General features: G+C 45.9%; 1 protein-coding gene across 2 annotated transcripts in view; it reads left to right on the top strand.

Annotated features, from left to right (window-relative positions):
• crim1 (cysteine rich transmembrane BMP regulator 1 (chordin-like)) overlaps nucleotides 1-23140 on the top strand; it is a 123052-nt gene that overhangs the window by 92238 nt on the left and 7674 nt on the right. Inside the window, exons 6-15 of one of the 2 annotated variants that reach the window (XM_036954715.1) lie at nucleotides 1296-1478; nucleotides 2542-2739; nucleotides 10337-10465; nucleotides 11065-11221; nucleotides 16841-16962; nucleotides 17881-18093; nucleotides 18344-18559; nucleotides 19810-20031; nucleotides 20561-20749; nucleotides 22405-22548. In XM_036954715.1, coding sequence (XP_036810610.1) covers nucleotides 1296-1478; nucleotides 2542-2739; nucleotides 10337-10465; nucleotides 11065-11221; nucleotides 16841-16962; nucleotides 17881-18093; nucleotides 18344-18559; nucleotides 19810-20031; nucleotides 20561-20749; nucleotides 22405-22548 — 1773 coding nt within the window. The remainder of the gene's footprint in view (nucleotides 1-1295; nucleotides 1479-2541; nucleotides 2740-10336; nucleotides 10466-11064; nucleotides 11222-16840; nucleotides 16963-17880; nucleotides 18094-18343; nucleotides 18560-19809; nucleotides 20032-20560; nucleotides 20750-22404; nucleotides 22549-23140) is intronic. The other variant, XM_021574065.2, reaches the window with a different exon arrangement.

Genomic DNA, 23140 nt, shown 5'->3' on the forward strand with positions numbered 1-23140 from the left:
ACATTAATTGTATGTATTGTACGCCCTGTACAGAGATGTCCTTGCATGACACCTACACACTGATGTCATCACAATCGACAGTAAACCATTAGGAATCTGTTACACCGTCCTCCTATTTATTCAATTCGACGCCAGATACACACACACACACACACCGTCCAGTGCTTTATACACACCATACAGTAGCAGTCAATACGAGGAGGGAGGTGCTCACACACACACGGAACAGCAGCTGAGAATATATGAACAGAAGTGGGCCTGATTAGAAAATTGTTGAGTGAATTCACAGCCCTCACTAGTGCGACAACCATGCATGCAGTATCGCCCCCTCACGTTGTTATTCATTGAACCACAACTAATTGACAAAATTAGTAGCAGAAAATGAAAGACCCCACATGCCATATTGGCAGGCACTGTAATTGTAAACATGTAGAAACCAATTTTCCTGTCCCATTGATTCCTGGGAATGAACTTGTTCTCTGATACAGCTGCACTAGATTAAATGCTTCTGGGTTTTTAAATCTTTTTGGACCAGAAAAGCGTTGAACGGTCCAAAGCCTTAGACTTTTAATAGCCGAAGAGGACGAGGAAATGACCCGTTGCTCATGGACAGAACAGACTCCTCCTGAGAGGGACTAGAGATAGAGGAGTTGCGTTGGAGAGCGATCAAATGAGTTGACAGTTATGAATTGTTAAGAACTTTGTGTTTGGTGTGTGCATGTGTGTGTCTGGCGGTCTTGCGTCGAATGTCTTCCTATAGGGTTGAGGTGTACCTACAGTTCCCTACATCTGAAGGTACTATAGTTAATGATCTTGTCGCTCATGCATGGCCTTATTTGACACACACTCTACACCGTGGGCATTATATCAAGCACCGGGCTAAAAGGTGAATTTTGCACTTTGTGTTGCCATGGAGACCAGGCGAGACCAATTCCATAGCCGTCTGAAACTCTGCTGAATCTTTACAACAGCTTTTCTCTCAGACAAATACTGTACATCATCACCATGCTAGCTGTCTGATGGGAGTTTTGGACCACTTTTGTCATCGTTATAAAGTGTTTTCCTCTTTTGTAACTTCTTTACATTGTTGTTGTTGTTCTTAGCTGTCGCTCAGGCAGTGGGCATACTAAATGATCCTGAAAGGAAGTGTTTCGCCAACATTGTGCCTCTGCTTCTGCTTGCTCTTTGAGGTGAAGGCGAAATATTGTAAAACTACTTAGTGACAACTGCTGATGTAAAAAAAAGGATATTTGATTGATTAATTATTCTCATCATATATTCTCTCTCCTCTCCAGAGACCAAACCAGCGTGCAGCTTCAACGGGTCGGAGTACCATGACGGAGACATGTTCCGAATGGACGCCTGCCGCTTTTGTCGATGTCAGGGAGGGGTGTCGGTGTGCTTCACCGCCCAGTGTGGCATCTTGCACTGTGAACGCTACTACGTCCCTGAGAGGGAGTGCTGCCCTGTCTGTGAAGGTACGACTTCCTCACCAAATGACTTGGCCCCTGACTAATCCCTGACTGATTCCGTTCCTAAACAGTGACTATTATGGGATTTCTCATTAATGCTGATCTGGTTCTGTATTTTAAAATCTCAGTGTAGGATGCTGATCTAGAATCAGGTCGCCAATGTCTATATCATCCTATTCATCATGATCTGAAAGGCAAAACTGATCCTATATCAGCACTCCTAAAGGGAATCACCAAGCCAAACCTCATCCTTGCATGACTCACTATTGTATGTATTCGGATGGTGATCAAGCCAATGACCAAGGTTACCTAGTTTTCTAACGTGCAGAGACGTGGCAACAGAAAGGACAGTCTGCTGAGACCAAAGCATTTCAAATCATCTCAAATGAGTGCCTTTGGTAAAGGGCGAGTGCAGAGCATCAATAAACATCAGGAGAGAGATGAGCCGAGGCAAACGCCTACACCGCCGTGACAATATGCAGCTGCACGCAATCAAAGGCAGAATGATGAGAGGGCTTAAACAGTCACTCAGTCAGTTGTCCTCCCTTATGCTCATCACTCAGCCCCTCTTTGACTGACTATCTTTGGTTCACACACACACACACACGCGCACACACACACACACACACACACACACACACACACACACACACACACACACACACACACACACACACACACACACACAGAGAGTGCACATGCATACTCTCATACACACAGCTGTGAAAAGACACTGACAGACATGTAAGAAAGCTCCATCTCAAGCTGAAGATAGTTTGGCATTAGCTCTGTATTTAAGAATACATGACTGAATATAAAACATATATTCATGATGGTATCACATGTTTTGCAGTGTGACCTTGGAATCCATCAGACAATGCAGTACATTTTCCGAGCACCACATAAAAGATTTTCAAATTGCTGCTTTTTTCAAGGTTGGGGAGAGAAGATGTGAATGCTTTCAAAAGCCATTCTCAAGTTCGCACAACTTTCATCTCGACTTTAAACTCTAAACGGTAACCTTTTTGGTCTTTTATCTTCATCAATATGTTCTCCATCTCTTTTCCAGACCCCATCTACCCAGTGCTGAACTTTGCCGGTTGCTACGTGAGCGGGGAGATCCTCGCACACGGAGACCACTGGCGTGAAGACGACTGTACGTTCTGCCAGTGTGTGAGCGGCAATGCCCGGTGTGTGGCTGCCGCCTGCGGGCACAGCTGCCTCAACCCTGTGACTGTACCAGGAGAGTGCTGCCCAGTGTGTGAGGGTAAGTGTGTGTGTGTGTGTGTGTGTGTGTGTGTGTGTGTGTGTGTGTGTGTGTGTGTGTGTGTGTGTGTGTGTGTGTGTGTGTGTGTGTGTGTGTGTGAGGATAAGGAGCGCTACACACACCTCCACCCGACGTGCCCTCTCACCTCACCCTGTCTGTCTCTGTTTGTGTCCGTATCATTGCCACTGTCTGGTTGCATTTCCATCTGTTGTTGTCTATTTCTATCTCTCTTGCTAGCTGTGTCGGTTTCAATCTCTGTCTCTATGTCTTTCCTCTTTCTCTCAGCTGAAGTCTCTCCCTTTGTCTGCTTCTCTATCTCTCTCTCTCTTTCTCTGCCGTTGTGTACAGTTGTGCTTCATGTTTCTTTGTATCCATCTGTGAACCTGTGTATTTGTTTGACTCTACGTTTGATGTACTTGGCAGTGCAGTGTGTCTCTGTGGACAGATAGGGTCTGTGCTGATTCCAATGTTAACGTCTTTGTTTAGTCCCTGGTAAAATCCCAACATCCGAGTCAGTAGTCAGACAGTAGCAGTTGAACCGTACAGTAGTCTATCAGCAGCTCCAAATCAGCCCGGCTAGAGAAATCTGCCTCTGAGGCTGAGCAGAATCACATCCATTCAGTTAGCAGGTGTGTGGCTCGGCTTCACTACCGCCGGTGTCACGCAGCAGCAATCTGCATACAAACAGTGAGAACACACACACACATCCACAATCCTCAAACCTTCCTGGTGTTCTTTTTCCCTAACATTATGCACTGCGTTATTGCGTTATTTATTATGCCCTGCTCAGAATACCACATGACTGTCTCCTCTATCCTCCAATGTGTTTTTCATATTGGTTTGGAAAGACCAGCTCGGTCCACACTGGGGACTAGGGCTGCATCTTGTTGCTCGTTTGTCTGGTTAGTGGAAGCAGTGAGCTTAGAGGCTTACGGAATCATAATCTTTTATTAGGCAAGTCTGTAGTATGGATTTTTGCAAAGCTATCTGGGGATGTTGCTGTGTGTGTATCGTGAGGCTCTCTCTGGCTTACTATCACTGATGAGATTACATCTAGGGTACAAGGGACTAGTCCAGTCTAGTATGCTGCCGGTTTCTATATCTCTCTCTCACACACGCACGCACGCACACACACACACACACACACACACACACACACACACACACACACACACACACACAAAAGAGCAGATATTGGATCGATGGTACTGAAGGTGAAGATCACGGTTGATTATAATCTTTTTTAAATTGGTAGCTCGGTAGCATGATTGTGGTAGAGTATATTGTGGTACAGTATATTGTGGTACAGTATATCCTTATCTCATGGATACCAGGAACACTATCTATGGACTTAGCACTGCGTCAAATGGCCTGTTACCAAGCGTGTATAGGCGTTAATCATAACCAGTCAAACCTTGGTAGGTGGAAGTCCCGATGAAACAAAGCTTCACGAGTGAGTAATTGCCAAAATCAGTGATGCCAGATACTGTATGGATACTTAGTTACAGCTTAGCATTGTTAGCTGCAAAACAATGAGTTGTAAGACCCCTTTTAGCGTTAGCATGCGCTACTGTAGCCTAGCATGCTTGACCTAGCAGATATTGATATATCTGGGGTAATGAGTAGTGTTTGTATTTAAAGGAGTCAGTGGATGGATGATCCAACAGGGACAGCCAGGGGACTTGGTAAATTATCCTCATATCACTTCAAATTCATATTTCCCCTCATGGGTTCTTCTCCCTCCAATTAAACAGTACACGATCGGACTATCAAATCATTTTACAACACAATCAATGAATAACAAGTCAACAACATTATACGTTACAAGCTCGACCCAGTGGATTAGTGGTGAGTTTTGTTTTCTAATCAGGATGCAAAGATCTCAAATTAGGTAGCTAGTTCCACTGGCCTGGGGTCATTTTCACCCCTGAGTCTTCTCTAATGAGGACCTGGGGTGGGTAGGAACGGGATGGAAGGAGGGAGGGAGGGAACAGGGGAGGTAGGGGGAGGTAAGATGGATGGATGGTTGGATGGATGGATTGATGGAGGGTGAGGGAGGGAGGGAGGGAGGGAGGGAGGGAGGGAGGGAGGGAGGGAGGGAGGGAGGGAGGGAGGACGGATGCATGAGCACAGGAAGGACAGGGAGAGTAGAGGGCAGTGGGCCATGCCATGTCTCAATGCCTGCAGGCCCCTTTACCTCTGCCCCATGGTGGGCAGAACCACTCACGCTCACCCCCACCTCCACCTCCTTCCATTAATCTTTTATGCGCCTATCTGCCTCTGAAGCAATTATGCGTGTTTGAGTGACCGAGCCTCAAACCTAGGGAGGAAGAGGCAGGTAGGGTGTGGAGGTAGGATGCATCCCTCAGTCCTCCCGCACTAACCCAACCGACCACACGCCTGGCCATGCACCCTGAATGGTGATATTCATAAAAACAGATCATGTGTATTTAGTTTATAGACCTTACAACTGGAGCATCAGTATTAAGTCAATTGGGTACAATAAGCACAACATTGTTCACTCACTGCTATTCTATACAGTAGGATATTTGTGTTGCTGATTGTGATTTTGTGTGTGTTCTGTCCTCCTCGTCTGGGTTTTTTGAGCAATATGTTTCCTGGGGTTTTTCAGATCAAAGCGGAGATAGATATCATGCCCTTCTTTGATATGCTCGCGCTCTCACACATGTACAGCAATTACATTTACTGATAGGGGGATTGAATCTCTATGGAGCATCATGTTTTAAGTCACTAGGCTTGACTTTGATTGACTTCCATTTCAACAGTGGTTGGAGAGAGAGACTGGAACAGATTGGAACGGATTGCAACATGTGATTCCTCCCCAACACCTATTCATATCTGTATTCCATTCATGGATGGGATGAGTTTTTGTATGATACTGTGACATGGGTTTTTACAATGTCACTATCGGAGATATTGACCATTGTGTCTTGGTGGGGGATGAGAGATAGTCTGAGAGAGAGATAAGACGGTGAGCAGCACAGTTTAATGCATGCCCTCACATCGTTATCCCTTTAATGATCTTGCTCTGCCTCCTTAACAAAGACTCCTGACATTGGAGATGTGTAGCTGGCTACCCTTCATAGAGAACCCCCGCAGCTCACTGTTTAGGACCTCAGCCTGATTTCCCTGCCATGTAGAATCATCTGAGGAACAACCAATGGGATTGTCTCGTCTACAGTATGGGGAACGTCAAATATTACTCTAATATAACACAATTACAATGGTTGTTTAGATTGATTTACACGAAGATAGTCACCGACAGTGTGGCAGTTGCAGTAGTACAATACGTTGCCTGTTGGAGCCCGTCAGCTTTCTACCTGAGGGGAGGTCAGTCAGTGTGAGCTGTGTTGTCATTGCCATGTATTGCGTGTGTACTGGGTCTGGTCCTCTGTGTGTACTGGGCCTGGTCCTCTGTGTGTACTGGGTCTGGTCCTCTGTGTGTACTGGGTCTGGTCCTCTGTGTGTAATGGGTCTGGTCCACTGTGTGTACTGGGTCTGGTCCTCTGTGTGTACTGGGTCTGGTCCTCTGTGTGTACTGGGTCTGGTCATCTGTGTGTAATGGGTCTGGTCCTCTGTGTGTACTGGGTCTAGTCCTCTGTCTGTACTGGGTCTAGTCCTCTGTGTGTACTGGGTCTGGTCCTCTGTCTGTACTGGGTCTGGCCCTCTGTGTGTACTGGGTCTGGTGCTCTGTCTGTACTGGGTCTGGTCCTCTGTTTATATTGGGTCTGGTCCTCTGTGTGTACTGGGTCTGGTCCTCTGTGTGTAATGGGTCTGGTCTTCTGTGTGTACTGGGTCTGGTCCTCTGTGTGTAATGGGTCTGGTCTTCTGTGTGTACTGGGTCTGGTCCTCTGTGTGTACTGGGTCTGGTCCTCTGTGTGTACTGGGTCTGGTCCTCTGTGTGTACTGGGTCTGGTCCTCTGTGTGTAATGGGTCTGGTCCACTGTGTGTACTGGGTCTGGTCCTCTGTGTGTACTGGGTCTGGTCCTCTGTGTGTGCTGGGTCTGGTCCTCTGTGTGTAATGGGTCTGGTCCTCTGTGTGTACTGGGTCTGGTCCTCTGTGTGTAATGGGTCTGGTCTTCTGTGTGTAATGGGTCTGGTCCTCTGTGTGTAATGGGTCTGGTCCTCTGTGTGTAATGGGTCTGGTCCTCTGTGTGTACTGGGTCTGGTCCTCTGTGTGTACTGGGTCTGGTCCTCTGTGTGTACTGGGTCTGGTCCTCTGTGTGTAATGGGTCTGGTCCTCTGTGTGTACTGGGCCTGGTCCTCTGTGTGTACTGGGTCTGGTCCTCTGTGTGTACTGGGTCTAGTCCTCTGTGTGTACTGGGTCTGGTCCTCTGTGTGTACTGGGTCTAGTCCTCTATGTGTACTGGGTCTGGTCCTCTGTGTGTACTGGGTCTGGTCCTCTGTGTGTACTGGGTCTGGTCATCTGTGTGTAATGGGTCTGGTCCTCTGTGTGTACTGGGTCTAGTCCTCTGTCTGTACTGGGTCTAGTCCTCTGTGTGTACTGGGTCTGGTCCTCTGTCTGTACTGGGTCTGGCCCTCTGTGTGTACTGGGTCTGGTGCTCTGTCTGTACTGGGTCTGGTCCTCTGTTTATATTGGGTCTGGTCCTCTGTGTGTACTGGGTCTGGTCCTCTGTGTGTACTGGGTCTGGTCTTCTGTGTGTACTGGGTCTGGTCCTCTGTGTGTAATGGGTCTGGTCTTCTGTGTGTACTGGGTCTGGTCCTCTGTGTGTACTGGGTCTGGTCCTCTGTGTGTACTGGGTCTGGTCCTCTGTGTGTACTGGGTCTGGTCCTCTGTGTGTAATGGGTCTGGTCCACTGTGTGTACTGGGTCTGGTCCTCTGTGTGTACTGGGTCTGGTCCTCTGTGTGTGCTGGGTCTGGTCCTCTGTGTGTAATGGGTCTGGTCCTCTGTGTGTACTGGGTCTGGTCCTCTGTGTGTAATGGGTCTGGTCTTCTGTGTGTAATGGGTCTGGTCCTCTGTGTGTAATGGGTCTGGTCCTCTGTGTGTAATGGGTCTGGTCCTCTGTGTGTACTGGGTCTGGTCCTCTGTGTGTACTGGGTCTGGTCCTCTGTGTGTACTGGGTCTGGTCCTCTGTGTGTAATGGGTCTGGTCCTCTGTGTGTACTGGGTCTGGTCCTCTGTGTGTAATGGGTCTGGTCTTCTGTGTGTAATGGGTCTGGTCCTCTGTGTGTAATGGGTCTGGTCCTCTGTGTGTAATGGGTCTGGTCCTCTGTGTGTACTGGGTCTGGTCCTCTGTGTGTACTGGGTCTGGTCCTCTGTGTGTACTGGGTCTGGTCCTCTGTGTGTAATGGGTCTGGTCCTCTGTGTGTACTGGGTCTGGTCCTCTGTGTGTAATGGGTCTGGTCCTCTGTGTGTACTGGGTCTGGTCCTCTGTGTGTAATGGGTCTGGTCCTCTGTGTGTAATGGGTCTGGTCCTCTGTGTGTACTGGGTCTGGTCCTCTGTGTGTAATGGGTCTGGTCTTCTGTATGTACTTGGCCTCTGGGAACACCAGGTAAACAGAAGCCAGGTCCTGCCACTGTCACCCCTGCCCTTGTCCCTCCCAGGCAGTCCACACACGCACACAAACACACACACACACCCTGCCCTTGTCCCAGCGGCCCCAGGGCACACGGCCCTCTGCTCCCGGCAGCTTCATTTAGCTCCCCCACAGCCAAGCCAGTGCTTTATGCATTTTTATTTCCTAATTATTATTTGTTAGGAGAGCTGGTTTCCTCAAGGTGACACCCCCTCTCTGTCAGGGTGGTTATTGTGCCAGACACACAGTGTGTAATTAAGCAAATCAAGGCTGTCACATTGGAATGAAGCCCTCTGGAGTCCTCTGCCATGCTTAACGTTTAATGCTACATAACTAACTCACCTACACCGGGGATAGAGAGCGGGGGGGGGGGGGGGGGGGGGGTTGCTTTGTGGTCATATGTGTACTGTTTTTTGTGTGGTCTATTTGTCAATGCATTCGTTTCATGCCTTGAATTGCCATGCCCCTGCTACTGTACCTACCTGGCTGCTTTCAGCCTGCCCACCAGTTGTTTGTTAACAGGGACACCTTGTTTTAGCCCTAAGTCGTAGCAAGTTAATGAAATCAGAGCGAGAGAGCTCATTCTTAATTCATAATAACTATAAGTCCTGAAATAAAAGCATGGAGTCGTTCATCAGAGACAAATAACCTTGAGGGGAAAGCAGATGGGAAAAGAGCATTGTGTCATTTTGTTACTTTTATCTGATGGGACTTAATTAAATTTGCACCTCCTGAATAATTGGCACTGCACTGTTTTCAGACAGACCTCCTCTCCCTCCCTACCTGGCCATTTTGTGTTAACCAGGAATTAATTCATCACAAAGTGACCCCAACCTTTCAGCAACACATTTGTTTGCCTTTGTTTAATTAAATGTCCTCATAGGCTTCTATTCATTTTCTTTTGATTTGGTTTCCAGTAGATTTAGCATTGTCTATACATTATTAGCATTGTCTATACATTATTAGCATTGTCTATACATTATTAGCATTGTCTATACATTATTAGCATTGTCAGAATGTTTTCTTTCTACTGCTATGTTTATCTTGTGCATCATTACATTCATAGTCTCTTGTGACAGACTAGACTGGCCAGCGTACACGTGATTTGCATTCACGATAGTGTAGTCTACTTCAGAGAGAAGCCGCAGTTACTCACTGGTGTCTCCTCTGACCTTGACTGTCCTGTCCTCCCCCTAAATCCTCCTGGCCAACTCCTTTTCCTTCTGTCCTCCTCCCCACCGCCACATGTCATCCTTCCCACCTCTTCCTCCTCTCTACCTCCTCTTCCTCCTCCTGTCCTTCTCTTGTCCTACTCCCCATCTTCCTTCTCCTGTCCTACTTCCCACCTCCTCATATCTTCCTCCCTCCCCTGTCCTCCTCTTCCTCCCCACTCCTTCTTTGACTTCCTGGTCTGGTCCCCACTTCAACCCTGGTACAACCCTCCTCATATTTATCATCACAGAACAGCACTAGTCCTGGCCCCTCCCCATCAGAGAGGAGCCACATACAGCAGATAGCAGCCAGCCAGGGTGACAGGCATCAGGGAGGAATTTTTCAAAGCTGTCATAACTAAACCGTGTGCTGGTGTCCATGACTGTGAAATATGGCCAGCCAACGCCCTCCGATATGATTAAGTGCTGTATAATCTTTTAATGGATTCAAACAAACTGAACTGGAATGCAGACACCTCAATGTGAAGCGATATGCATTAGATGGAGGAGTGGAGGAGTCGGGTCACAAAGGGCAGTTGGTCGTGCCTTTGTATAGAATATTATTGTAGCTGTCAGGTTTTTTCAACTATTGTTCTCTGATATTTACCCACTTTAATGGAAGGTAGGTGTGGGTTTGTGGAGAAATTGCTTTTGACTCTGATGGCTCCTATTAGTCATAATGCCAGAACAAAGCTGTGTGTTTGTGTGTGTGTGTGTGTGTGTGTGTGTATGTGTGTGCGCTTGTGCGTCGTAAGTGTGTGTTGAGTGATGTTACTCAGTTGACTTGCCTCCAAAGTGGTGTGTGTGATTTTTGTTGGTTCCTTCAGAGCCCACCTACATCACGATGGCGCCCCCTACCTGTCAGTCATTAGAGAACTGCTCCCTGTCAGAGAAGGACTGCTTATACGGATTCCGACAGAACCTGAACAGCTGTCGCACCTGCCACTGCAAGACACGTGAGTACTGGGCCATATTCATTAGGGTACACAGCGGAATACTTTTTAAAACGTTTTCCAATGTAAAATGAAAATGTGCGTTTCTTATGACACAAATCCAGGGTGTGTCCTTGTTTCAGTCCATTTTCTTCCTTTTGGTTCACGACGTGGTTTGGTCTGACGTCTCGGTCAGTGAAGCCTGTTTTGCAATATGTCTATTATTTCCTCTCACCGGATTGGTTTACACAGAGGACAGAACTCGCCCTGGGCCAACGACATTGAGACATTGTTCTCTGGTGCTCTCTCTCTCCTTCCTGACTGTCTGACTGTTTCTATGACTATATCTGTCTGGGACATTATCATACATGGATTAAAGGAACACTGAGGGCAGACTCAGACATCTTGAAAGGGCTTTTAAAAACAAAGATGTACAATGTTTTGTATCCCTGCCTGTCAGAAAAGAGCATTATCATAAGTCATGACTTCTGAGTTTCAATAACAATTCCTAATTTTGAGTATCTCTCAATGAAGACATATTGACTTTTAGAACTATTAAATGACTGTTAGGTTTTGGCTATAAACTGATGTCTGATGTGTTTCCGTCTGTGTTTTCCCTACAGGAGAAGAGCTGTGCAGTGCCCTGACCTCTGACTGTACCCTGAAGTGTCCATTCGGCCTGCAGACAGATGCCCACGGCTGTGACGTATGTCAGTGTCGCCCCAGACCCAAGAAGTGTAAGGCTGTGGTTTGTGACAAGGCCTGCCCCTTCGGATTCATGTAAGACAGCACTTCTCTCGCTCCCTCCTTCTCTCCCTTCCTTCCCTCCCTCCCTCCCTCCCTCCATCCATCCCTACCCCTTCATCCCCCTCCTTCCCTCCCTCTCTCTACCTCCGTCCTTCTTCCTCTCCCGCTGTCTTTACCGACACTCTACCCACTCAGACACACTTAATAACAAACATGCTGATTCCCCGCTCTCACACAATTATCATATAGTTTTCATTCCAGCACCCCCACGCTTTGAAATATGAAGCGGTTCAAAATTGGCGTCGTTTCAGAGTAAATTATGCCTACTTTTGCCAGTCACTTTCAGCCGTTATAAAGCAGTAGATCTTCACAGAGCTAGACAGACTGACAGATGGTCAATTGTAATTGAAATCGTGGCTCCTTCACACGTATGTCACAAATTACCCTGGTTACATGCTTTGCCTGTTATGCTTAAGTGAGTTGTACTCCTAAACGGACAAAATGATAACTTTTTCCTTCTCCACAACTCATTTTGGCTAAACCGGCATCGCGTGTGGAGTTGACAGCTTCGCCCAGGCTACTGATTGGGTTTTCTGTGTTGCTGTTGCACACCGTAAAGGATAGCCTCTGATAGTGAAACTGAAGGGCTAATCTTCGAACAGGATGTTCTTTTAGCTTCTCCAAATGCACCTGGCCCCTAGTACCGTGCGTGTAGGCTCACCGGACCGAATACACAGATTTCCATTTACTCAGAGGTACATCAGTAGTAAATCATTTATTACAGCTTTCACTAAGGAATCTTGTCTGCAGGTTAAGAAGGTATGCACACATACACACACACACACACGCGCACACGCACACACGCACACACACACACACACACACACACACACTTGCTCATACCTCCTATGCTTGCTGTGCATAAAAACTCACGTGTAGAGCTATAAAACAAAAGCTTTCATATACAGCACTGTGTAAAAATTGACAATTACCGCACATGCCCAACAGCCATACCACCTTCTGATTTAAATGAGTTTGAAAATAACTCAAATATTACAATATGACTCAATCTCAGTCTCCATTTGATGAGCTTGTTAATAGATCATCCCCCCCCCCCCCCCCCCCCCCCCACACACACACACACACACACACATCAGCTCTACTGATGTATTACATTACCATAGTTAGAGAAGCAGATTATGTGTGTCAGCGGTTCAGAATGGTTCTGGATATATGTCTAACTCACTACTGGACACCTAAAGGCTCCTTCACTCTTAGCCAAGTTAAAAGGTACAATCTGCAATAGTTACTGATGTTAAATTATCATTTTGAAGAATGTAACTTATAAGTGCCTCACAACGTCTTACTCCATCAGAAGCCAAAATATAAAGTTGTTTCACGGAATAGATTTATAGCGGGGCTATAAATGACAGTTTGTGGCTTTAAAAGGACAATCTGCAGTTACTACGATCTATTTTTGGACAGAAGATAATGATACATACCCATTTGATTCTTGAAGAATATAACTTCATGAGCTTAGATAAGACTGTCATACCCCATCAAAACCCCCAAATATAAGATTTCTTTACTCCAATGTGTGGAAACAAAGTAAATTGTATGACCGGATGACTTCTTTGTTTCAACTGCAGATTGCTCGTTTAAAGACCGCTTCCCCCTTGTAGTAATAGTAGTACACCTTCTCTTTCATAACAGATTTTCTAGTGGGCAGCTAGCAGCTTTTCTATAATTCCCCGGGGAGGCCGGTCCACCTGCACTATAATCCATCTGCCCTGTATCTTAACTGTGGTGTGGACCAACCAGCCAGCTGGCCTGCTAGGAATCATTATGACAGAATAGTTATGGATATGACAGAGAGTAAAACGCTTAGGTGACAGGCAGTGTCCTGTCCACACATTTACCTTCCTATCATAAACTAAACTCCCTCAACAATGGTCTCATACAGTAAAGGTGTTACTCGACTGGTCTGTGCCTGCATTGAACCAATCGTTGCTCTCTCTCGCTCTCTCTCTCTCTCGCTCTCTCTCTCTCTCTCTCTCTCCCTCTCTCTCGCTCTCTCTCGCTCTCTCGCTCTCTCTCCCTCTCTATCTCTCTCTCTCTCTCTCGCTCTCTCTCTCTCTCTCGCTCTCTCTCTCGCTCTCTGTTTCTCATCTCCCTTCCTCTCTTCCTCTCTCCCCCTCTCGCTCCCTTCTTCTCTCTCCCCTATCTTTCTCTCTCTCATTCCTTTCTCATGAATGAGTGTGCACGGCGTGAATGCTTGCATCTAAGATTCTAATTTTAGATATCTATTTATGCGCCGTCAAAGTTATAGCTTACACCCTATGTTCGAGCAGCAAAGTGTTTTGTTTGAATAATTCAACGGGCTGCCGTCTCCTCTCCGTACAGACTCTATTGATATTCCCCACAACTGAAATGGCCCTTGATAGCTCCTTATCACCAAACCAAATGTGGATTGTACATGGCTGTTCCTCCTCAATCTTATTATTCATGAGATAAGAGAGTGGGCAGGAGAGGGAGAAGGGGGAGGATAGAAGGAGGGGCGGGAGGGATGAAGAGGGGGAGGATGGAGGGATAGAGGAGGGCCTGGATGGGACAGGGGGGATTTGGAACGTGGATTTTGATTTAGGAAAGGAAAGGTGCTCTGCTCTGTCTGGTCAGAGCAGCGAGCCACAGAGCGAAGCGTTTGTTTGATACGTCCCCATGGTCAGTCATTTGTGCCATCTGTTGACACGCGTGTAAACACACACAATGCCTCTTTCTCTCTCTCTCTCTCTCACACACACACACACACACACAAACACACACACACACACGCACACACACACACACACACACACACACACACACACACACACACACACACACACACACACACACACACACACACACACACACACACACACACTCTCTCTTATCTCTGTCCTTGTTTTAACTGATGACATTGGTGCTGCTTGTCATTGGCACCTAGCTGGAACGTACACACAGCCTGTCTCTGATATGTTTGTGTGACTGTTTGCTATGTGTTTACCTCTCCATGCAATGACAAAAACCATGTCAAACTAATGACACAGATACCACGGCAAACAAACTTTTTTTTAAAGCATGTCACACAAACAAACACAATGGCAAACTAAAAGTTGACGGGCGTCATCTGTAATCGGTGTTGTTTTATTGAGGTGAGAGTTGAAACCATCACAGCTTAATATTGTCACGTTCACTATAGACTACTGTAGCATGCACAGTCTTATTTTAGCACAGATTTCTGTCATTCATGTTTTTTATTTCAATTTAATGGCACAGTATTTTGGCTATTTATTCAACTGGAATTGATGTGTGATTACAGTGTGATTTGGTATATTGTTTTTCCATAGGCTGAAATACAAGCACTGTTGTAAGCTGCTGCTAAAAATATATGTAAAATATGATGAGGGTTTGCCAGTTAGTTTGGTTTTGGCACCAAACATTTTGTTTGCGGCTCAAATCAAATTGTATTTGTCACATGCATGGTAAACAACAGGTGCAGACTAACAGTGAAATTCTCCTTTTCCAACAATGCAAAGTTAAGATAAAGATAAAAAAATGCAATACAAAATAGAAATAGTGACACGAGGAATATATACACAGCGAATTTTTGGGGGGCCTTACTCTGCCTGGAGTAGAGGTCTTGGATGGCAGGGAGCTCGGCCCCAGTGATGTACTGGGCCATACTCACCATCCTCTGTAGCGCCTTGCGGCCGGGTGCCTTTGCAGTTGCCGTACCAAGCGGTGATGCAGCCAGTCAAGATGCTCTCAATGGTGCAGCTGTGTAACTTTTTTTCAGCCTCCTGAGGGGGAAGAGGCTCTGACGTATCCTCTTCAGAACTGGGTGGGTGGGTGTGTGTGGACCGTATTAATTCGTTAGTGATGTGGACACCGAGGAACTTGAAGATCTCGACCCTCTCCTCTACAGCCCCATCAATGTGGAAGGGGGCCCTCTGTTTCCTGTAGTCCACTACCAGCTCATTTGCCTTGCATTGAGGGAGAGGTTGTTGCCCTGGTCTCTGACCTCCTCCCTATAGGCTGTCTCATTGTTGTCGTTGATCAGTCCTACCACTGTTGTGTCGTCAGCAAACTTGATGATGGTGTTGGAGTCGTGTGTGGCCATGCAGTCCTGGAAAACAGGGAGTACAGGAGGGGACACCCTTTAAAAAATATATATATTTTACCTTTATTTAACGAGGCAAGTCAGTTAAGAACAAATTCTTACTTTTAATGACAGCCTAGGAACAGTGGGTTAACTGCCTGTTCAGGGGCAGATTTGCACCTTGCCAGCTCGGGAATTCGAACTTGCAACCTTTTGGTTACCAGTCCAACGCTCTAACCCCTAGGCTACCTGCCACCCCAGTTTCTACCCTTGAGGGGGTAGAAACTGTTCAGGGTCCTGTTGATGGTCAGCATGAAGGATGTGTTGTTGCCTACTCTCACCGCCTGGGGCAGCCCGTCAGGAAGGCCAGGATCAGGTTGCAGAGGGAGGTGTTTAGTCCCAGGCTCCTAAGCTTGGTGATGAGCTTGGAGGGGAAAATGGTGTTGAATACTGAGCTGCGTTTGTTGACTAAAAGTATAACTACAAAGTGATCACTAATGATCATTAACAATAAAGTTAAGCTAAAGGCATGTAAATGCTTACTTTATTTGTCCTCGCAGGCTAATTGTACAGGGGACTTTCATGTTTCCTGGTCGGAGATTGTGACAGGCAAATGGAAGGGTGTTCAAGAGCTCAACTGTGTTGTGGTTCATGCAAACATGTTGATTTTCCCGGGGGAGGAGTGAAGTGTGAAATGGTACAATATGTTCCATGATGAAATGCATTGTGGGTACAATGTATTCTTAAACCTTTCATATCCTGTTTTGGAGGGAGTCAGACTATACTGTAGGCCTACTTGCCGCAGCTCATGCAAATTGCTCTCAGGCATTATTGAGGCTTGGGTAAGGTCAGTGCAGTGACTTATGTTGCTCTTCTTCCTATTGTTGCTCTTTGTACGTATGTTAAGCACTTTTGGCGCCTATTTATTGTCAACATTGCCTATAAAAGCCCAAACCTTTGGCAGAAAAACGGATGTCCTTTCTGCCTCCTCACTGCAACACCCACCGTGATGGCCGTTTTGGCCACCCTCACGGTTGTGATCTATAACCAGTGATGCTTCGCATAGCCACGCTAGCTTCATCCAGAGTGGCTCGTCATGTGGTTGCTAGCAAGCCAACAGCATGCTAGGTAGTGCTAGGTATCAACAGCCAATCTAGCAGGGGCTAGAGGCTATAGTGAGCTTCGATTGGTGTATTGCGCTGCGATATCGCTGAGTATTTGCATAAAATTCAGCTTTCGCCCTGTTCACGCTCCCTCGCCATTTTCGCATCGTCCAACGTTCCCCCAGACACTTCGCTTCTCATCGCTTTTCTTCCAATGAAAATGAATGGCCTTTGTTGTTATATCAACTGACATCATCCCTAGTGGATATGGGCCGTCCCACTCAGCAAAGGTGGATTTTATAGGCTCTCCGTTTCAGATACTGTAGCATATACTATATAAATTAGGACCTATATTTTCCAACCTTGTGAATAAGTGATGTTAACCTCTCTCTCCTCTACTCCCATCAGAAAGAACAAGCACGGTTGTGATATCTGCCGCTGTAAGAAGTGTCCAGAGTTACCTTGTGACAAACCCTGTCCAATGGGCTTCCAGCAGGACGAGTTGGGCTGCCTGAAGTGCCAGTGCAGAGGTGAGTGCCATCTATTGATAACCTCTGATACTTTTGCGTTCATCATTTAGATGCTGCTAATTAAAATACAAAAGTTCTCCAAACTCTCTCCTCTCTTTCCCCTGTCAGACTTGGAGAACCACTACCAGTACCTAAACTTTATAACTATTCTGCTGTCAGTGTTTTCTTCTTTCACATATTACACCTATAGAGAGTTGTCTGGAGTAGTCTCTTGCTGCCATCTGGTTATTATTTTTGTTTGCATCATAGTCAACTACCTTCACCATCAGAAAGAACCAAACTTTTGTTGTGATGGATGTTGAGGATATAGAATATGACTAAGGATGTGTCATGAAAGGCACCCTATTCCCTTAATAGTATACTACTTTTGATGGGCTCTGGTCAAAAGTAATACACTATATAGGGAATAGGGTGCCATTTGAGACATACAGTATTGTTACATCTTTGGTGTGACCAGGTGGCAGGCTGGGGGTCATCTCCTCCACACAGATCTATTATTGATACTTATCTTGTGTTCTGCTGTGATTTGCACTAAATAATGAACTCCCTGTCAAATATTAATGAATGAGGGTTCAAAACATATCTCTTTTAATGAGAAAAACATTTAAATCTGTCTTTCTTTTGAGCCATCCGTCCCTGTATGGCTCAGAATCTCAGACAGGATTTTAATCAAGGTGTTTTTTTTTCTCTCCCTGACAATGATTTGTTCCTGGTTGGCCCCTGATCCTGTAAACCAGTCAGTGATTGGTCCGCCTAACACTGTACACTCTTAGAAAAAAGGGAATCATTAAAGGTTCTTCAAAGGGTTCTCCTATGGGGACAGGTTCTAGATAGCACCTTTTTTCTAAGAATGTACTTTACAGTGTTCGGGTTAGGATTGTGCTGGTAGTTGTATCTCTAAAACGTGTCCTCTTCCAGACCAGAGCTCCTCATCAGTCGCCCCATCAGTGAAAAAGGGCTCATGTCTGTCCATGGATGGAAGACGGCACGAGAATGGGGAGAACTGGCACGATGGCTGCCGGGACTGTTACTGCCACAGTGGCAGGGAGATGTGTACCCTCATCTCGTGCCCCGTGCCAGCCTGCGACAGCCCTGCCATACGGACTGGACAGTGCTGCCCATCCTGCCCAGGTAAGGAAACCTAAAACAACCTAATGAAATAAGGAAACAACTGTGCACTTGTAGTAAGCTATTCTTAGAAATAATGGTTGGTGTGTATACTTGAAACCATCTTAAAGCTGAAATTCTTCTGAAAAGATATTGCCGATTTTCCCATCTTCTTCATTGTTTCATGGTGATACTGTTGATAATACAGTACATACTAATGAAAAAGCTGTTTCACCTTTGACCCTGTGCTCACCCTTCTGTTCTCCTCCCTCAGATGAGCCTAGCTCCCACAAGCCAGACCTGGGGGACTCGTCAGTGTGCCTGGCCCCGGGGGGAGAGTACTTTGTGGAGGGGGAGACGTGGAACATCGACGCCTGCACCCAGTGCACCTGTCACAGTGGGCGTGTCCTGTGTGAGACAGAGGTGTGCCCGCCCTTGCTCTGCCAGAGCCCAATCAGAACGCAAGACTCCTGCTGCCCTCACTGCCCAGGTGAATTTGAGTAGCCGTTGGTTATTCAAGTTGGCTTCTAAACACTATGGGTCTTTCTATATCCAGTATCTGAGTCTGTGGGGCAACTATAATATTATGTTATAACGGCAGCCTTATCATTATGCTTAAACGCAGCCTAAGCCCTAAGCCGTATATATATATATAAATATATATATAAAGTAGAGATGAATGTGAAGGGGGAAAGTGTCTCAAGATAGTCTTAACTGAGCTGAGGTCCTAAAGTAAATTATAGCTGCAAAGACCTGGCATTGAGAGAGATGCTATTGTAATGTTTACTATTTGCCTTGGCTCTATTTCCAATACAACAATATGGCTCGTTGAGGAGGACACAGAGGGGAGAGAGAGAGAGAGGGGAGAGAGAGACAGAGAGAGAGAGAGAGAGGAGGGAGGGAGGGAGGGAGGGAGGGAGGGAGGGAGGGAGGGAGGGAGGGAGGGAGGGAGGGAGAGAAAATAGTCCAGAATCAAACTGTAGAGAGAACGAATGAAAAGAATGTGCATAATGCATAAGTTATGGAGCTCGAGACATGAATAGTGCATGAGAAAATGGAGACTTACCAAACCAAACATGAAACAGACAGGGGTGCTTTGGGCCTCTGTCAGAGTAAAACAGTGTAACAGCACAGAGATGCCTGGAAGGCCACCAACTCAACTCTCACATGGATATTTTTGTTTGTTTCCATCTCTTAAAGATGTACTGTGCAGAAATCGCTCCGTATTTTCTGGTTGCTAAAATTTGAATACTTCACCCAATTTCAGTTTGCGACAAAACAAGCAAGTATAGTGTAGAGAATCATTGTACCATCTAAACCACTGAGAAATATATTTTCCATAACCACAAATATTGTAGTATAGAAATAGTGCACATAGAATAGATTTAACACTTCTTAGACTTGCTTTCAATGAGACTGACATATCTATAACTCACATTTCTATGTGAATTTGGTCGGGTCGCCCAAAAAGTTACATATTGCATCTTTAAGCTGTTTGTTTGAGATGTTTTAGCTGAACATACCAAAGACGCAAAGATGAACATTCTACCGTTTGAATGTCATCAATATTTTAAGCCCTGGAATCCAACCCATGTATTCTTGTCAGATGAACCAGTTCTTAGGTGCTCTGTTGGCTTCCAAGAGCTACAGTCACATCTAAAGAACACATCTTTGAAAGTATACCTGACTGAGTGCAGTCAGTTGATCCTGACTGTGTGTTTCTCCCTTTCTCCTCTATAGACGAGCCCATCACTCCCCAATCTCCCAGTAATGACAGCATGCCCAGCTACTGCAGGAACGAGGAGGGAGACATCTTCCTGGCCGCAGAGTCCTGGAAGCCCAACACCTGCTCCAGCTGTGTGTGTCTGGACGGTCAGATCAGCTGCTTCTCAGAGTCCTGCCCACCTGTTGGCTGTGCCAGGCCCGTGCTACGCAAAGGACAGTGCTGCCCCTATTGCCTCGGTATGCTGCACACAGACTTGCAGCGACACACACACAGATAATTGGACCTACCTATACTATAGACAATGTGGGGAGATAAGCAGAGTAAGCAGGTTTTACTATCCTTGTGGGGACCAGAAGTCATCACAAGGAAAAGTCTGACAAGTGGGGCATTTCGCAGGTACCCACAAGGGAAAAGGCTATTTTAGGCTTAGTGGTTAGGTTTAGGGTTATGGTTACAATTAGGGTTAGGGTTACAATTAGAGTTAGGAATTAGGGTTAGGCGTTAAGGTTAGGGTTAGGGTTAGGCTAAGGGTTAGGGTTTTAATAGGATTTTAAATGGGAACAAATTGTTTGGCCCCCACAAGGATGGTAAAATGAACGTGTGTGCTGGCGTGCATGCGTACGTGCATGTACGTGTGCATGTCTGTGTGTGTATGTGTGTCTGCATGTGTGTCTGTGTTTGCGTGTTTACTGAATGAGTATCTTCCATATGTTTACCTGTCCCCAAGGTTGATCCTATTTGATCTTCTCCCGTGTCTCCTGACAGATGCCACACCGCGAGCCGTGTGCCACTTCAATGGGAAGACATATGCAGACGAGGAGCGCTGGGACATAGACAGCTGTACACACTGCTACTGCCTTCAGGGACAGACCCTCTGCTCTACTGTCAGCTGCCCCGCCTTGCCTTGCCACCAACCCACCATAGTGGAGGGCAGCTGCTGCCCCATGTGTTCAGGTGTGTGTGTGTGTGTGTGTGTGTGTGTGTGTGTGTGTGTGCACGCGCATGCATGTGTGCGTGCGTGTGTATTTGTTGCCGTTCACTCTCATTGCCTCTAATGAATTCCTTCCCCCTCAAACATACAGTACACACGCGCGCACACACACACACACACACACACACACACACACACGTGTTCACACTCCCTTGCAAAATATGAATTGTCTGGTCATCAATATTACTTAAGCAATAAGGCCATATTGGCCATATACCACAAACCCCCAAGGTGCCTTATTGTTATTATAAACTGGTTACCAACGTAATTAGAGCAGTAAAAATAAATGTTTCGTCATGCCTGTGGTATACGGTCTGATATACCACAGCTTTCAGACAATCAGCATTTAGGGCTCGAACCACACAGTTTATAATGCTATTAATATCATAGCGTTGTTGAATACTCATTTCTGATTGGCTTGAAAGGCATTCTAGAGCATGCATTATTTCCCTACAACACACGGTATCAGCACAGTAGAATTCAAAGGCTATAGTTCATTCTTACTTGTTCTATATTTGAGCTGCTTTTGAAAGCAAAAGTCTAAGTGAAAGCATTATTGGCATTGTTAGATAATAGCAAGCTAGGACTGAAGATTCGGTGAGCTAAACGAGCAACGTCTGATTGGTTACCAAGGCATCCACTGTAGCTATCTAGACTTGCTAGCTACTTCAGTGGATGTTGAACACATTTCTACATGCAAATGAAAACATTTCTAGCAGTAAATGTGTTAAATTATAGCCATGGTATAAAAGGGATAATCAACTAGGGGCTCTATGCTTTCTCTGGAAAATAATACAACTCTGTGGAAGGTTAGATCCACTCTGCTAGAAGGCATAGCACCTCGTTGATTTTCCCTTATGCATATTCCCTTCACTACTTTGAAAGAAGGACTATAAAAGAGTGCAGATGTCCTCCCATTGATGCTGCTATGTATTCACACCATGTTCCTCAAATTTTTATTTGGTTGACTGTTAAGTAATGAGTTGAGTAATTGAGGAGGACAACCACAGCAAACACACCTTCATTGATATTAATAGTTGAATGGCGGGATTAGGGTTTTACTGGGCTGTGTGGTGAATTAACATGCATTGCTATGGCTAGATAATAGCATTGATCATAGCTCCCGCTCTGTTCTCTATGTCACTGCTCGGCCCTGGATCGATGAGATGCAGCAGTAGTGTAATTATAAAACTCACAGCAGAGCTCTGAGGAGAACGCCACTGCCCGTAATTCACACCAGCTGGGTTCAAATACTATTATAAATCATTTCAAATGATTTATCTAATCTTGATTGAGCTTGTCTGACTTAATGGAACCAATAGAGTAGTGACACGTGGGGACATTAGATGTGATTGGGTGGAGATGAAATGCATAACATCCCCTCTTTTCTCAGAATCAGGCTCAATTAATAAAAAGCCAAAGGTCCCTCATTCACCGCAGCTCACGCACCACTCACTGTTCAATACCTCTTCTCGTTATTATTCCCCTCTCTCTCTCTCTCTTTCGCTCTCTCTTTCGCTCTCTCTCTCTCTCTCTCTCTCTCTCTCTCTCTCTCTCTCTCTCTCTCTCTCTCTCGTCTTTACCTAACCACGTGTTTCCATATTATGTTACCTCATAGAGATGTACGCACCAGCCCCCACCAACGTGCCCATCGAGAAGACAGACCAGCATGGAGACAGGAACCAGCCTGCCTGGCCCACACGCAGTGAAAATGACATCATGCCCCAGTTCAGAGGTCAGAGTTCAAATCAAACACTTCCTGGTATGTCATGCTGCTAAATAAAGCTCCCCTACTCCCCAACTCACACACCAAACAATTGATTCCCATTCAAAATGGTATTTTCCCTAACCCTTAACTTAACCCAAACATTAACCCTAACATCTAACCCTAAACTTAACCTGTGATCCTAAATCTAACGCTAATTGTAACCCTAACTCTAAACCTAACCCCTAAGCCTAAAATAGCCCTTTTCCTTGTGGGGACCGGCGAAATGTCCCCACTTGTCCGAATATGAGGATTTTTGTTCCACACAAGGATAGTTAACCCAAACACACACACACACACATATATATACTTGACACATCCCCATCATTAGCAGGTGCAGTGGGGGAGAGGAATCTAGAGTGTCTGTCTCCTTGGTGCTGCTGTAGCTGCTAAATGTTTTTGCAGACGGCCATATGAAACTCTTCATCCAGGAGCAGAGTCTGCTCTTTCCTTTTAACTGCAATCTAGGGACTGATTCAATTCTCCATAACTCTGCTATGCCAAAGCATGTCTAGTGTTGTTGGAGTGTTGCTGGGAGGATACCACATTATTGTTTAGTTTCTAGAACACTTACGTTATGAATTGATAC

The sequence above is a fragment of the Oncorhynchus mykiss genome, chromosome 19, assembly GCF_013265735.2.
Source record: "Oncorhynchus mykiss isolate Arlee chromosome 19, USDA_OmykA_1.1, whole genome shotgun sequence".
In the NCBI taxonomy this organism is placed as follows: domain Eukaryota; kingdom Metazoa; phylum Chordata; class Actinopteri; order Salmoniformes; family Salmonidae; genus Oncorhynchus; species Oncorhynchus mykiss.